The sequence below is a fragment of the Copadichromis virginalis genome, linkage group LG22 (assembly GCF_057382275.1).
Source record: "Copadichromis virginalis isolate Kocher_CV1m ecotype Utaka linkage group LG22, C_Virginalis_male_GT1.1, whole genome shotgun sequence".
NCBI classification, from domain to species: domain Eukaryota; kingdom Metazoa; phylum Chordata; class Actinopteri; order Cichliformes; family Cichlidae; genus Copadichromis; species Copadichromis virginalis.
This window is the reverse complement of record NC_140638.1, coordinates 7785352-7802566: the sequence shown is the minus strand read 5'-3', so window position 1 is coordinate 7802566 and position 17215 is coordinate 7785352. Positions and strand designations below refer to the sequence as shown.

The 17215-nt window shown below is 39.0% G+C and overlaps 1 protein-coding gene across 1 annotated transcript; it reads right to left on the bottom strand.

Moving 5' to 3' along the window:
• Nucleotides 1–10978: 10978 nt before the first annotated feature.
• Nucleotides 10979–13901, bottom strand: LOC146682612 (intercellular adhesion molecule 1-like). Its single transcript, XM_085445970.1, has 4 exons — nucleotides 13829–13901; nucleotides 12776–12811; nucleotides 12298–12570; nucleotides 10979–12138 (listed from the first exon to the last, which is right to left on the bottom strand). Exons 1-4 carry the CDS (start codon nucleotides 13893–13895, stop codon nucleotides 11549–11551), a joined length of 966 nt encoding a protein of 321 aa, XP_085302096.1. The 5' UTR covers nucleotides 13896–13901; the 3' UTR covers nucleotides 10979–11548.
• Between the last annotated feature and the right edge of the window lie 3314 nt (nucleotides 13902–17215).

The window sequence follows — 17215 nt, the reverse complement described above, 5'->3', positions numbered from 1 at the left end:
CTCCCTGAGTTATTTAATTCATGTGAATTCTACATCAGGAGCTAAAGTCTAGTAAGCAGTTTTGATCTTCTTATCATTCTTTAACCTGTTTATTTTGTTTTTAGTATCAGGGGCTTTATATGATCTGTGAGATACAGGGGATACAGATACAGAGTTCAGAAAAAGTGAGTTATTGAGGTCAAAGACAATATTGTAATTGTTTAAATGTTTGATTTTGTCTTCATAGATCAAAAATTTCCAACAGATAAGCGTGGGCTGCCCTCCTGTGGTTTAGTTTATGTTTGTCGAATTAGGACTGCATTTTTTCCACTCAGTATTTTACTCATGTGCATGGTTTTTGATAAAAGTAATACATAAAAAAAATATCAAACTTTGTATTGTATTAATTTTTAGTTTTGTTGTAATCAATTGTGCTGCAGAAAAAAAGATTAATTTGTCTCAAACACAAATACAATCTGTAGTTTGTGTAGAAACATGTAAATAAATGAATTTTGGTAACATATTATTGCTCAGTAATAACATGGCAGAATCAGGACTAGGGATGGGTACCGGTGTCCGGTGCCATGATGGCACCGGTTCTGACATAAACGATAGTAACCAGACCGAAAAGCAGCGCATATTTCAGTGCTTTATTTCGGTGCTTTTTTTTTTCCTGAGATGTGATACACTTTAGATTCTAGCCAATCATTTTACGTTTCCGAGGATAGTAGGCGGGTCCAGGTACGTACGTTCTTTTAGAGCAGAGCTACAGATTAAAAACACCCAAGGCGAAGCGGTCAAAAGTCTGGCTGTACTTCACAGCAAAATATGCAAACTCAGCTGCCTGCAACAAGTGCTTTAAGCTGATACTGTGATACTGTCAAAGGAGGTAACACCTCAAATCCGATTACACACCTGGCGACGCATAGCGTTTTTTTTAAAAGCCGAGATATGCGCCGTATTTGATAGCTTGCTGCGAGACCTCACACCGTGCACATCTACTGCGGGTGTGGTGCCTGTTATCGGACCCGGAGTTAGCAACATCCCCCAAAAACCCGAAGAGTAGAGTCCTGGCCCCTAGCCCTGCCAGTGCAGCAGAAATGATGGTAAATGGTAAATGGCCTGTATTTATATAGCGCTTTACTAGTCCCTAACGACCCCAAAGCGCTTTACACATCCAGTCATCCACCCATTCACACACACATTCACACACTGGTGATGGCAAGCTACATTGTAGCCACAGCCACCCTGGGGCGCACTGACAGAGGCGAGGCTGCCGGACACTGGCGCCACCGGGCCCTCTGACCACCACCAGTAGGCAACGGGTGAAGTGTCTTGCCCAAGGACACAACGACCGAGACTGTCCAAGCCGGGGCTCGAACCGGCAACCTTCCGATTACAAGGCGAACTCCCAACTCTTAAGCCACGATCGCTCGTTATCTCCATGATGACGGATGATGATGCAGCAGCAGCCGTTCTTCTCTGCGTGAGTAGCTTAATGTTGTTCGTGTGTAATTTACGTTGAGTAGGCTAACCACATCATTACATTAATGCAGTAAGGTGAACTAGCAAACATCATCATAGCTACACGCGGCTGTCTTCTTGTTTGATGGCAGATGCTCCCTTCACCCTGGCCAAAAAGGCTAAAATGACCAAAGAAAAAGTGGAAAACAGTTAAACATGAGGGGTTTTTGGACAAAGTTTGTGTTTTTTCCATTGTTTAAGCACTGCTTCCAGCCAAGAGTGATACCATATATGCCCCATAGCTGCAGAAAAGGCTAACATTGTTATCTTTTTACAAAAAAACAGCTGAACATGAGAGGTTTTTTGACCAATTTTGTGTTCTCCATTCTTTAAGCACCGGTTTGAGCACCGTTTAAGCACCGGCATCGGATAAAACCTAAACGATACCCAGCCCTAATCAGGACAATAATGTGGAAATAAAGAGGTAAAGATGGATGATTGTGCAATTTCCAAAAATAATAACAGAGCAATAGCTTGAAATCAACTGTATTTAGTAACATTAGATTAATGCTTATGTAATGATGTATAAAGGGAGCAGAAACTACGGTTAATAAAGTGGAAACAAATATGAAGATGCTATGAACAAATTAGAAGTGGAGAGTGCTCTCCAGGTGACAAACTATGCAGCATCATAACATGATTACAGGATGCTTCTTCCATCTCCTCACCATGTTCTTCATTTGCATTTACATGCAGGGCTGTACTGATAATCTGGCATATTGGGCATGTTTCTGATGGGCCGACCTGAAGGGCCACTGGGAACCGCCCCTTCCTCAAACGATGCTGTGCGCTCATGTGGCTTGTAAAAAGAAAAAGTTTGGTGTGGAAGAAGTGGTGAAAACATGCTTCTGGGGCTTCTGCACCGTGAAGCCATCAACAAGAGTAACCAGGCCTCACTGCCACAGGCAGCTGCTACTACTAGAACCAGCTGTGGAGAAGTGAGAAAGATATGGAGGAAGGTGAAATTATTGTGGTTAGAAATTAGATGGAGGGACATAATTAGGAAGGGAGTGTCACTGTGACCCAAATGCAGGACTCTGAGGTGGAGTATTTAGCATAATAATAATAATAATAATAATAATAATAATAATAATAATTCAAAAGACAAAACACTGGATCACTGACCCAGGACCGCAACAGAGAGATTCAAGGATTCAATGGATACTTTGACAATGACCAGTGCTAATAGCTAAGGCTTTTAATTGTCACATGCCACAGGGCAACTAAGAACTAACCCAACAGCATTTGTACCAACCTGATTAAAATATCAATAATCAAACATAATCAAATGTAAGATTGAAAGCACAATTACAATAAAGATTCTGATAATATAAATGTATATTTTGCAACATGAGCAGTCCCATTCTGCTGCTGTCTGCCTTTATGGAGTCGTTATTTCAAGTAAACACAGCATACCTTTTTTTAAATCCAGTAAGCAAATGTTCTTCTACATTATTAAACTGTATCACTGGAACTTTTTTAAAGGAAACATTTTATAAATGTTACAAAGGGAAACATAACTGTAACTAATGATTTTATCTTTATTTATCAAACCAACTGTTCAGATCAGAGGTTTCATCTTTTACCCCCATTCTTGCACAATCCTCTCCATCAGGATAATCCCCTTTCCAAACGTCTGGCTCGTCGTAGCCCCAATAAGTCAAACTAAAAAAAAGAACAGAAAGAGGTGTTCAAGTGAAAACTGATAAGTTTGATGCTGTAAATGAACAAAAATATTCCCAATAATCAAACCTTTTGTCCAGTAGCGAGCCATCCACCCACAACCATCTACCCTCTTCTGCTGAGTCAGTCAGTCCAAACCAGAACTTATCCTGAGGATAATTCATTATGTCTTTCAGTCTTTGATCCAGGAATTTCTGAATAGGAAATTCAGATGAAAATTACCTTACAAGACTTCTAAATATGTGATAAAATAGACGTAAGAACATAAACCTGCAACAGCTTCTTGTACCTGCTCCTCCCTGCTGTCTATCTTAACCAGGTCTCCTCCTTTACTGCTTCACTGAGTGAATGGGTTAAATGCAGAGAGGGATTTTCCCCACGGGGACCAATAAAGTACACTTTCTTTCTTTCTTTCTTTCTTTCTTCTTTAGATCTACATTCACCTCTGCTCACAGTCCAGGATGATTTACTGACAGAGAAATAATAGCACTTTCCTCCATGGTGCTCCCAGCCTTCTCCACATTTAGAACATGGCTCATCTTTGAAGATGTTAGAGCACAAAATTTCATTTAGGTGGAAGAAAGAACTGTGCATGTTTGTGTGATTTAGACTACGTTCACACTGCAGGTCTTAATGCTCAATTCCGATTTTTTTTTTTTTAACAAATCCAATTTTTTTTGTTTGGTTGTTCACACTACAAATAAAATGTGACTGCAAACGCGCTCTAGTGTGAACCCTCAAAGCGGCCCGCATGCGCACAAGAAGACGTCACACACAACACGCTCTGTTTAGACCCAGACCAAACAGTATTGTTTGACTGATGGCCTTAATACAAAGACTTGTTTCGGACTTTACGTTTCCCAATTTTCCTTTAAGTTATAAAGTTATTTTGTTATTTAGATGTGGTCTAATAATGATCCTTATTGGAGCGGTGCTTCAAAGGATAGTTGCAGATTTCTGTCAGAATCTGCAGATTATACAGTACAAATAAAATGTTCACGTTGTCTTCCCAACAGTTTCACTAACATCTACACGGGATGGCCAGCAAGCGTTTGCGATGTCTTCTCGGGCGCTGATTGTTGGCGTCTGTCTTGTGTCAGTGACGTAAAAGACGGATTTAGTGCGACATGACCATTTAAATAGCAGTTGCATTCTAAAACATCTAATATGGGTCGCATAGGGTCAAAAAAGTTGGATTTGATGCGCTTTCGCCTGCATTGTGAACGTAGCCTTAGATGTGACAGGAAATGATTTCTGTTCTGCGATTACAATCTAACTACTTCAGTCATCAATGCTAGGCTGGTTAAAGGTATGAACAGGGGTGGGCCTAGCCAACCCACTCAGGTCATTTTGCCCACCCAGTCTAATAAAAAGAAAAAAAAATCTGTATTAATAAAAACTGAAAAAAGTGATAAGCAGAAAAAAAATTAGACAGAAAACACGAGTACTGTTTCTAAGATGTGGTTTGGTGTGCCTGGTTCAGTGTTTTCTACTACCCACTCTCTTTACATGAACAGAGGTGAAATCTGAGGTGAGATCAGAAAAAGAAGAGACCACCAATCTGAAGTGGTGCTAACTCAGAACTCACAGGAAGAAGTAAATGCCGCACGCACGCACGCACACATGCACGCACACACACACACACACGCACGCACGTGCACACACAGCCCTACTGCTTGTGAAACAATGAAAAAAAAATTGCTTGACTGTGACCACATTCATTCCAGCAGTATTTGAACTTCTTTTCAAAGAAGTAACACACTGTGCAGAGAGCCTTCATCTTTGTCTCTTAACTGTGTTTCTGATAATACACACACACACACACACACACACACACACACACACACACACACACACACACGTATGTGTGTATGTAAATATATATATATATATATATATTCTTATTTTGAACTGTTGGAACACTCAGAGCACTTTATACAACATGCCTGATTCACCCATTCATATCAGCACATTTTTCTACACCTAGTGCATTCTATCTAACATCCACATACTGGGGTTCAGCATCTTGTGTGATACCTTTGGTGTGCAGACTGGAGAAGCCAGTGATCAAACCACCAACCTTCCAATGAGCAGATAACCTGCATTACCTCCTGAGCTACAGACACCCAAATTGTACAGCTACAATATGTGGACCCAATAAATCAGTAAAAAATTGTATAATATAAATATTATTTGGGTGAAGTTTTTATTCACTATATGTTTTTTTTGTTGGAGATTGTGTAAAAACAATAATCTCAGAAATCATCAAAACAGGGACTCAGACCAACAACCTACTGATCAGTATAGCACATCTATAACCTACTCAGCCTAAAGCAGGGTGAATCCAGGACTGCATCAGAGGATACACACATGTCAAAACAAAATCCATAGCTTACTTATTTTTACTTCAGGTTGGGAACATGGCTTTGATTCTGTTAGGAAAAAGAAAAAGAAATGCTTTTATCAATTTTTCAACAGGGTCATCTGTTTTTTATTTGTCTTGGGTTTTTTTTTTTCCAAATCCACTAAAGTTATAAAAATCTTCATGATGGTTAAAAATGTTCCTTAAAGATGAACCTAATATAATTACACGAGTTGTTTAACTGAGGTAATCACTCTTTCCCCCACAGTCCTACGATTTTTCCCTTTTTCTGTAAAGCAATGCAAATACATTTTTAATACTTTCAGTCAAGTATTTAATATTCATACAGGAATAAACTACAACAGAAACAGTCACAAATATAGGCATTAAATATACAGACACCATATTTACATACACATTTAGTACAAATATAATGTTTAAAGGGAGTCTGATTCTTCAACTGATAAACATTTGTGTAGAATATATATGTACTGGAAGTGCTGGGTATACAAGTCTGGCCTAAGTCTTCGGTCAGAAAGACTGCAGCAGTCCAGGAGTTTAGTTCACCGTCTTTAATGAAGCTTCACAGAAGAAATGGTTACAGCAGGGCTTGCCATGATTAATCCAACCGTGATACAGCCAGGTATGCACTTATAATCGTGGCAGATGCAGTATAGGTGACTATAAGCATGGTTGTCTGGAAACAGAAACAGGTAATACTATAATTGGTAGGTTCCACAAGGGGTCGCTGTAAGACCAGAGGTTGGCTAAATAGCACATATCTTCCCAGTTGCTAGTACTAAGGCAAGAATGTGGCAAGCTAACAACAGTTAAACTAAACAATAAACAACAGAAAAATCCTTTAACCGCGGGATGTAATCATTGGAGGAGATTCTGGCAGCAATAATTAAAGCTGACATGGGCTCTTTCACAAAATCAGGAGGATGTGTGCTCATCTTCCAGCACCACACAGCACAGAGGATGCAAATATCACTCAGTATAAACAGGTGAAACGGCGCAGTCCTGTACCGCGTCTTCACCTCGGCAAAATGAAACCAGTCGAAATACCAAATGAGGCCAACAGTGGCTCGATGAAGCCATTCTCCACAAGGACTTTCCATGAAGTTCGTCTTGGCTGTGCAAGCGAAGAATAAAACTAGCCAAGTGCAGATGAAGTGAGCGAAGATGAACCAGGGTAGCACGGAGGCGAAAAGAACGAGGGCAGTGAGACGAGAAGAGATGAGTACCAGTGTCACGGCCTTTTAAGTTCTGGCGTTTATTTCGTTGAAAAATATAAACAAAAATCAATCCAATAATTTCAAACATAAACGAAAGTTAACTTAATCTGATTTGAGAAGTTCAAAAAGTGGCTAAAATTAAATAAAATAATTTTAAACCCTCCCGTCGTCCCAGCTGATATTTGGTAAATAAAACTTTTCCACCACACCCTCCAGGGTGCTCTTAATCCCTTAATTAATGAGAGGGTCCAGAAGTAAACAAACTCATCACTTTTACAAACCTTTTCCAAAAGTAAAATTAATGGCTGGGGCAGCAGTCGTGTGGTGTTGCAAAGAAGGACCCAAAATGCAGGCACTTGCTGTGATGCATGGGAGCTTTATTGTGGACGGTGAAAATAACAAAAGCGAGGACAGAACTAAACATAAACCTAAACTGAGGAAACCATAACTCACGGAATAAGACACAGGGGGAAAACATATGGAGTTGATATGGGGATGAGAGCGGAGACTGGAGAGAGAGACGCGATTACCAAACAACACAGACAGAGCGACGACGAGCAGAAGCAAACACACAGTAGAAATACACACCAGGTGATTAGGAAAAGACACGCAGGGGTGGACACAGCTGAAACTAATGGCTATAACGAGACACAGACCTTCCATCAGCGTGAATGTGTGTGTGAATGGGCGGATGTCTGAATAGCGTTTTGGGGTCCTTAGGGACTATAAGTAAAGCGCTATACAAATACAGGCCATTTACCATTCAAAGTAAAAACACCAGGAAAGGAAGCAGGTAGGGATAACAGAAACACTAAACACAAGACCCAGCCCCTAAGAACGAATACAAAAACAGAAGAAACTAGAAAATAAAAACAATAAACTCAAAACACTGATTCAGCAACCCAGGACCATGACAATTACAAATTTTCATAGCAAAACTAGGTAAGCATATTCTTACTGTTATAACAAACATAACTTTTTGACAAATCTGTATTTTTATTGCAGCGAATAGGTAAGGTTAAAGTTTAACACTCACTTTTGAGATTTGCAGACATGAAAAAACGGGGATCCAAACACTGTCTCGCAGCCTTTTCTATTAAAATACCTCATGTAGCACTAAATCCGGTATCTGAACATAGTGAAATATCTTCATTTTTAACATATTTATGGCTGTGATGAACCAGCATCTCTCTCATGTGTTCTACTACGTGTGACATGACGGTCATGAGTCTGCACACAGACGTCGTGTCGATGGCGCTGTGGTGAGGTCAGAATAACTAAGAGCTGATTGCGCTCAAAACGGAGACTTTTTTTTTCTGATTGTAAACAGCCTTGAAAGTTAAATGTTGCTACCAGGGGCGTCATAGTGGAAGCAAAAGTGATGCTCAGATAAAGACACCCAAGGAGCCAAAGGAAGGAGGCAGCCGCAGGTCTCTCTCTTAAGGATGTAACACAAGATGAGCTCATACAGTGGCAATTAAACGTTATTAAAACAGCAAATATATTTTATCGGTGTGGTTGGTTTTAAGGCTGATTTAAAAAATTGCGTTCTTTTCTAAACAGAGGAGAGTTCAGCTTTTTTCATTATAACACAGAAAACGAAGACGTCATTTATTCATTGTTGAAAATCAGCGCAGTTTCAAGTAAACTGTGTGTCGGAAACATTAATAGATCAGTGCGCCCGCTTGTTTGAAATATTATGAGTAAGCCACAGGACCACAGGCAATAATCTGGGAGTGGGCAAAAAGACGTGATAGAGGCGGATAGAAGTGAAGAGAGCGTGGAAACTAAAGGTTTTCTACCACAGAGAAGAGCTTTTGCGTAAGTGGTGAAAATGGTTTTCGGGCCTTTTTCAAACATTAAAGGAAAGAGAGAATCAGGCCATGACGTCAGAAACTCTGACAGCCCGTTCTTTGTGGGCGTTACCTATTTTCAATGAGCCAATATGGAACGTTGTTGTGGGCGGGGCCTGGTTCAAAGATGAAAGGCAAGAGAACCAGGCCGTGACGTCACAGTCAACCCAAGTCTATAAATTGCAGGTGAAACCCACACTGGACCAGCACGTTTCTTACAGTCACGAGCGATTCACTGGATGAGATTTTGTTCGGCTACCCTCAGTCATATTTGAATGTTTGATTCATTGTAACATCGTAGCTTAAATGTCAAAAACGAGTGACCAACAAGCAAAACCAGAATTAGTGTGCACTCTGCCAGAGAGTACACTGGGCGACCTGGAGGTCGAGGAGGAAGAAAATTTAAAAAAAGTCCTGGAAGAGCAGAAAATGGTGAAGGACACAAAAGAAATGCAGAACAAAGTGGACGAGCAGACAGAACCATTAGCCGAGGCTGAGACAGAGAAAAAAGACACGGCAACCCCAGATTCCTCCTCAAAGTTGTGTGTCAACAAAGCTGTTCAGTTGATGGTTTCAAACGCCACAGAAAAAGCTGAACTGAACCAAGTGAAAAATGCACTCGAAGAAACGACCAAACTGGCAAAGAAAGAGTGTGAAGAGGCCAAAAAAGCAGTGAATGAAGCACAGGCAGCACTGTCAGAGGAGAAGACAATGGTAGAGGACGCAAAGAGACAAACTGAACAGGAAAAACAAGTGTTAGAAGAAGTGCAGTTTGTATTCAAAGATGAGACCAATCGGGCTTCAGCTTCAGCTTTGGAAAAGACACTGAAGCTGCAGAAAAAGGTGCGCGTCAACTGGGTTATTCAGTTGGTGGTTTTACTGGCCAAAGAAAAAGTCTCCTCCAAATACAAGATCTTCACAGAGCGCCTCACTCCTAACTGCATCAGCCATCGTCTGATTGAGAAAATCTGGCCTGAAGTTGAGGAGAAACACTTGAATTTATCCCACGACAGCATTTTCAAAGTGGGCAAGGCCATTCTCAAGGACCTTTGCAAAACACACAACTGCAAAGAAAACCTTTTGATTTTTAATCTGAGGGAAGAGCTTGACAATATTACCGTCTCAATCTTCACCAAACACCTCTTGGCATTACCAGCAAGAGTACTCAGCGTCTCTAAAGACAGGCAAGAGTACAAGGAAGTTGTAAAAAATGTGACCAAAGATCTGGTAATGCACGCCATGAGCGAAGGAAATGAGACGATGACACTGAATCCAGTAGCATCCGAGTTTATTGTAGAGAGGCTTTTCCAGAAGATCTGGGACAAAATTTTGTCAAAAAAGTACAAAATGTCCTTGGAGAACATTGGAGAACTCGCCCTGACAATATACAATGAACTCCATGACAGGTGGGATTCTCCAATACTCTTAATGTGGTCAAGAAACCCAGTAATGGATGAAGCAATCGTCAGCAGCTTCAAAAAACATGCAAAATTGAGGAGCCAAAACATCATCTTTAGGGCTTTCTCATGTGCACGCTAAAATCGAACCAACACGTGCATGTGAATATTCATTTCAATTGGGCTTTCTAAATTTAATTTTGAAACCAGAGTGGTTAAAAATCACTACTCTTCTTCTCCCAACTTCCTTCCCTCATCACCAACTGGCCGAGGCAGATGGCCACCCCATCCTAGAGCCTGGGTCTGCCGGAGGTTTCTCTCTTTTAAAAGTGAGTTTTTCCTTCCCACTGTCGCCAAAGTGCTTGCTCTAGGGGATTGGAGTCTTTGTGCATTATTGTAGGGTCTTGACTTGACCATGAGGGAAGTGTTGTTGGGATTTGGTCTGTTTCTTAACTCAAAAAGTCCAGTTACAACAGGACATTTTGAGTTAAAAAACAAACAAAACAAAAAAAATTAATAAAAATAAAAATAAAAACTTTGAATTTGTGCTTTGTTTCATTTACTATTTAAGAAGTTTGTTCTTCCTGCAACTTTTACAAACCACAAACAACAAATAGCTGAGCTGTTGGATTTACTAAGTGCATCCAAGAATACAAACAAGCAGTCCTCACACACATTTGAGAAAAACTGAGAGACCTTTGAATCTTTATAGCTTACTGAATATTCATCTCTTTACTTTGTCTGCATGTGTCCACTTTTTTTCTTTTTCTATTTGTATTATTCTCATTTCAAAGACATTCAAAGCTATTTGGAGACATGCAGAGTTCCTTAAAGATGAACCTAATATAATTACACGAGTTGTTTAACTGAGGTAATCACTCTTTTCCCCCACAGTCCTACGATTTTTCCCTTTTTCTGTAAAGCAATGCAAATACATTTTTAATACTTTCAGTCAAGTATTTAATATTCATACAGGAATAAACTACAACAGAAACACAGTCACAAATATAGGCATTAAATATACAGACACCATATTTACATACACATTTAGTACAAATATAATGTTTAAAGGGAGTCTGATTCTTCAACTGATAAACATTTGTGTAGAATATATGTACTGGAAGTGCAAACTGATGGAGGTCAAATAACAAAGTGTTTGTGAATAAGAGCAGAAATGCGAATAAACATGAAAAAGACTTTGAGGTTTACAAAAAGGTTTGACAGCTGTTGAATGCAAGGAGAGAAACATTTTGGACTTTTAACTGTTTCTTAAGTGTTACAGCATGAACTTCTCTTATGGCTGTTCATGCTTTCGCAAAGTAATTAAGTGAAAGAAAAACAACTAAATGACAGAAAAGTTCTCTTTATTTACTACTATAAAATACTATACTATAAAAAAATGACAATGGGTCCACAGTAAGAAAAAGTATCTGATGACCCATCATAGAGGAAGGAGATCCTAGCAGGGACAGGAGTTAGAACAGGATCCCCAAAGAGTGAATAAGATCAATCTTACTGTTTCAATGAAGTCTGACTGTATATAATATAAAACACATGAATTATTAACAGCAATATTTCCAGAGGAACTGAATATAGACATAAAACCAACTGAACTGAATGACGGTGAGGCGAGGGAACTGAAGCAAGTGTCCTGAAGCAAAACAAAAACACAGGACAAGGCTTTATGATGGAAATGTCTTTTTTAAATAAAAGCAAAAAACAAAAATAACACAAATATAATCTAAAAGAAATGTTCATTCTTTTATGCTCACAGTAGGCTGTAACATTGACACTTTCTGATGTCACCACTGGAGGGGGCTGTGGTCCAGCTGGTCTCAGCTCCAGCTTGGTTTCGCACCAGTACTGGGCTCCATCATCTTCTCTATTGGAGGTGATGTTCAGAGTGAAGGTTTCATTCACGGGTTTCTTCTGTTCACTGTTGGACTGTAGGTGACCCAGTGCTGTGTTTCCTCTGTAGAAGGTCACAGTGAGGCTTTGAACAGGAGCTACGTTCTGTACGCTACACTGCAGGGTGTACTGCTGATTCTCAAACATCATCTCAGTGTGGTTTACAAAGCTGATGGAGGCACTTTCTGGAGACTCTGAGACGACAGGGAAAGAAACAAAAATGTAAAGAACAACATGTAAGCTAGAGGCTTGAAAACATCAGCAGAATGACTTTATATTTACACATACAACAGAAATCAAATTCCGATTATAAATATAAAACTCACCAGCAAGTGTCACATGAACATACTTACGATACACATTTATACTGAGAGTGCTATTATAACACTGATCACCAGCATCAGTGTTATAATAGCACATGACATATGTTTCCCATTCAGTCAGTTTGTCAACTGTCCAGAACAAGGTGGTTATATATTCTGTGACTTTTCCCACAGCGTGCTCCAAACCAGAAAGATTTCCATGGCATCCCACCTCACATACAACACATGTAGCATTGGCTGGGTCACCATACTTCACTATCAGTGCAGGTGGAGTAAACACAGGATTGTTTGTGCAGCTAGAATCTGTAAGAAACACATTAAATGTATGAGACGGCACAATTAATATCAAACCGAAATGCTGCCAACACTCACCATGTTGTTATTTTTTCGTAATTTATTACAGATTTTCTTGTAGATAAAAAAAAAAATAATGTGCACTTTGCAATTTAACTGCTTATTTCGTTCACCAGACACTGACACCTGAAATAAAAGCGAGATCAATCCTTACCGCAGCTGGACACTTGGTGGATGCACAGAAAAGTAACTGAGGAGGAAACCAGACGAAAAAAAATGGTCAAATGTCATGATGAAAATGTTCAAACACAAAGTCCAAAGGTGGTCAGAGAGGGGATGGGCTGGTTTGTTTTTCTGTTGCAGAAGAACAATATTGGCAGTCTGGCCTGTTTTACAATGACACACCGTCTCTCTTTTCTTAATCTTGCAAATTGTGAAAGTCAAAGTGTAGCAAGTCACCGGTCAGGGAGCCTGAAAGAAGCAGGTCAAGCCTGTCTCCTAAGGGGGTTCCCATTTATATTTCCACCCACAGTTCATTTTAAATTGACTTTACAGAACATAATGTGAACAAGTGCAGAGTGCTGTAGAAATCTCCCCCTGACATACACAGCACATATAAAAATAATCTTCAATAATAAAAGAAAGATTAACAAGTCGTTATTATTCGTTTAAGAATCAAGAGTGTGAGAGGCAGGAGGTGCTAATCAAATGCACCTGAATATTTGATCATCAACACGTGGGATCACCTGTGTAAAAGCAGAAGCTTTATGCTATATGTTAGACTCTACAGGCCTTAGTTAGAACATTAAATCGCTTTGCAGTCACCGTGAGTTCCTTTGTATACTCTGACCGCTTGGCTGAAAAATACCTCTATTGGAGTAAAGTCACTTAGACACATTTATTTATGTATATAAATTTATTTGTGTATGATTATAGGTAGTCCAGATTTAGAGGCAACAATACTGAATGTTTGGTAGTTCAGACTTAAGGAAGAAAGTTATGTGCTCATAAGTCACAGTAAAAATGAATGGGCGGTACATTCCTTTCCTCTTCCCTTCCTGGAGACCTTTATCACTGTTTTCTAACACTCCTCAGATGCTGCCTATTGTAAGTACCAAGTTCCAGCCTTGCATAACAGTAACAACTGTATCAGTTGTCCAAGGAGCTTGGAAAGAACAGCGTCTGGACTTCTTTAAGCAAGGCTGGATTAACATCCAGCTGAGAGAACTCTTAACAGAGTTAAGAGAGTCCTAGTCCCTCTGCTTACCTGTGAGATTTTGATTTTTGATGACACGTTCACACTCCTTTTTGAGACCTTGCAGATTTTTTAGCATTTCCTTTGTTCTAATGTGTTCAAAAGCTGATTAAAGGAAATCAAAAGTTCATGTTAGTCGACAACTCTGCTAAGAAAGAGTAAAACACATCAGCTGGACTAAAACAGCTCAACCAACTGAAACTTTCATCATCATTAAATCTACAGTAAATCAGGTCATTCTGTTGAAGTGAAACGACACTCACAGAGACGATAAATCACAATGAAAGCAACTGCCAGGAGGGAACCAAGAACCAGCAGGGCAACTTTCTCTGTTGTGACCTTTGACCCTCTTTTTGATTTTGCATGTTGAGAGTCAGGATCTTCACCTGATGAAGATTTAGAGGAAATAGATGTGCAGAAGTTAGACAAAACAATAACCAACTATTATACCAGCTTTTTTGTAAAGTACTAAACAACCACAATGAACCAAAGTGCTGTACAAAAGAATAATTATATAAAAACACAACTGTGACACATGATCCCGCCAGACTCCAAACAGCTCCACTGACGTCACATCAATATATCTGTCTGTATTCTGTAATATATTTGGATTTCAGTTTTACACAAAGTTTCTAATGTGGTTTAAAAGTTGCTTAAACAATCTTTCTTACAAGGAAAGGAAAACCACAGTTCAGTAAATGACAATGTGCTCATAGCAGTCACATCACACATCCTGTCCCCCTCCTTAAGCACCTTGAAATCATTTGATGTCTTTAACTGTGTGTTTATCTATTATTTCTGGCAATACTTCACCTTAAAGTGTCAGTTTACCCTGAAAATAAATACAGGCTACATATTTTTTCCTCCAGCCTGTAGTAATATGTATACAAGGTATGAATTTATATTTTGTAAATGTATTATTAGTATGAATGGCCAGATCCTATTAGTATTTATAGATATTTAATTCATGGTTGACATACATTGTAATACAGTTAGGTGCATATACCACAACTCTAGTGCAGAGAACCACAGCTACATTAGACCAACAGGAAATATGACTCTTTTTTTGTTCTTTCATAAACCTTCATGAAGGTTTCTTTGCATCTCTTACTCAGTTAATGTTAAAGTTAATGTATTAAAACATACGTAGTCTCCAGTTTGGGTTCAATTTATATGAAAGGACCACTCGGATCTGATTAACTGATTTACCACCAGATTTAATGTTCTTACCTTCTATGTAGCTCTGTGGACGGCTCGTCATGCTGAGATCCTGACTTCAGACTTAGTCACTATCTCTGAATCACAAAAATACAACAGCCTGGTGTTATTTCTCCTGTATCTTTACTGATTCAGTTTGCAGAGTCAGAACATCAAATAACCTTGTGAGCATCAAGACACATACTGAATGTCCTCTGCACCTCACTGGTTTGGGCTTTCAGGAAAAAAAAAGAAGAAGAAAAGAGAATTGCAACACTTACAACACTTCCTGTGGAAATGTGGAGATGAGCAGGCTTTTTACTACAGCCTGGGTCCTGCATTTTGATTTCTCATTTTATTCAGATTAACAAATAATTTCTTTTGACTTGAACTGCTGTGTTTTCATTTATTTGATTTAAAGATTGGTTTTATTTTCATAGATGTGGACATGCTGCCCTCTGTTGGAACGGCAAGGGGGGTTACTGCCTCAAAAAAAAGTATTAAGTAGGACTTTGAGTTCCAGACAGAGAAAATGGCCAGTAAAGCAGGGATGAAATATTGCGGTTCTGGACTGCATCAATATTAGTCTTTTCAGTTTTGCATGTAGAAAATGGCTTTATTGGCAGTAAGTATTTAATAGATGGTTGTAACATACACTGTAGTTGAATGCAGATACAAGAACATGTATCTGTTACTTCATGTATATTTGTCACAGTTCTACATGCTTTCCACAGCTGTATTACACCAACGTCTCATGTGCCAAAGTGCAGGATGCAGGAGACATAACATGAAAGCACTTTATTACAGTTAGGAACTAGGAAACCTAATGCTAAGGTTACATAAATACATAAGAAGGAAATGGGCAAAGTGGAGATACCTGTGGAGAAACAGCTGAACTGAATGCACTTAATGACACAAGGGGAAGCAAAACTGAACATGATGCACTTAGGACAAGAGACTATCACAATAAAACAGGAAACACAGGGTATGACACATGAACCTGACAAAGGCACAAGAGAAACATGGTAGTTTTAAGTAGTATTATTTTCATCTTTATCACACCACATCCAGCATATCTTTAAGAAAACTTATGCAAACTCACTCTGCATGTTGAGAGTCAGTTTCACTCGATAAACGTTAAGAGAAGACATAAAGTGGACATGTAAGTTTTCAGTAACACAACAGTGTAGTTTTATACAGGTAGATGAACATTTACAGCTGTTGAGGACCACAGCTGTATTAAAGACTGGACATAGAACCTTGTTGCTGTGAGACAACAACGCTAGCAAATAATAGTTTTCATTTCTAGAAGATTCGATCAATTCATTATTTTAAGTAATAATTTGATTTATTTTAATAAATTTGACCTGAAATTTAAACCTTTTTGGATGTTTTGCTCTCCTCTGGTAGATTTTCCATGTGTCTTTGGAATTCTCTGGAAATTCAACAACATATTTTTCATCTGACAATTCACACTTATGAATCTTTTTCACTGGATATGTTATATAACATCTTTGTACTTCAATATGAGTGCCCAAAGTGTCTCACACACACACACACACACACACACACACACACACACAGCTTTTGATCAGCACCATGGACAGCAACCACAGTCAGACGTCAGAGGAAGACAGCTTATATTTAATTAAGTTCATGCTAAATCACCAGATTTTCAGATTTAACCTTACTAAAGTGAAATAAAGACAACTGTAATGTGTATAAGCATGCAACAAAAGAGAGAAGTCTATTAACCACAGGCCTTCACACACTGGATGGGTCACTGTAGCAAACAAGCACAGTCATTTATAGAATTCCACATTAAACAATCATTTCCAAAGGACGAGCTGCTGGATGAATTGTACACACATATTACAGTAGGGGTGCACATTTTCAAAGTATAACAATATTTCAGAGCTTCACAAAAACAAACTACTTACTCATCAAAACATCTGCTCAACAAAGTTTTGCCAGCACTGCTTATTAGTAGTGTAGTCAACATTTAATCAGGAAATATAAGTAATATATTTTCCAGCATGCCTCTCCACCATCTAAACGTTACAGAAAAAGGAGCTTTGGAGTCAGCCAGTCCCCAAAGGTGTGTGATATTTTAACATGTGGTTACCTAAAATAACATGCTTTCATGCTTTCTGTTGGTCTGACAGTCATCACAGTTAGCAGTATGAGTACTGAAAAAGGTTC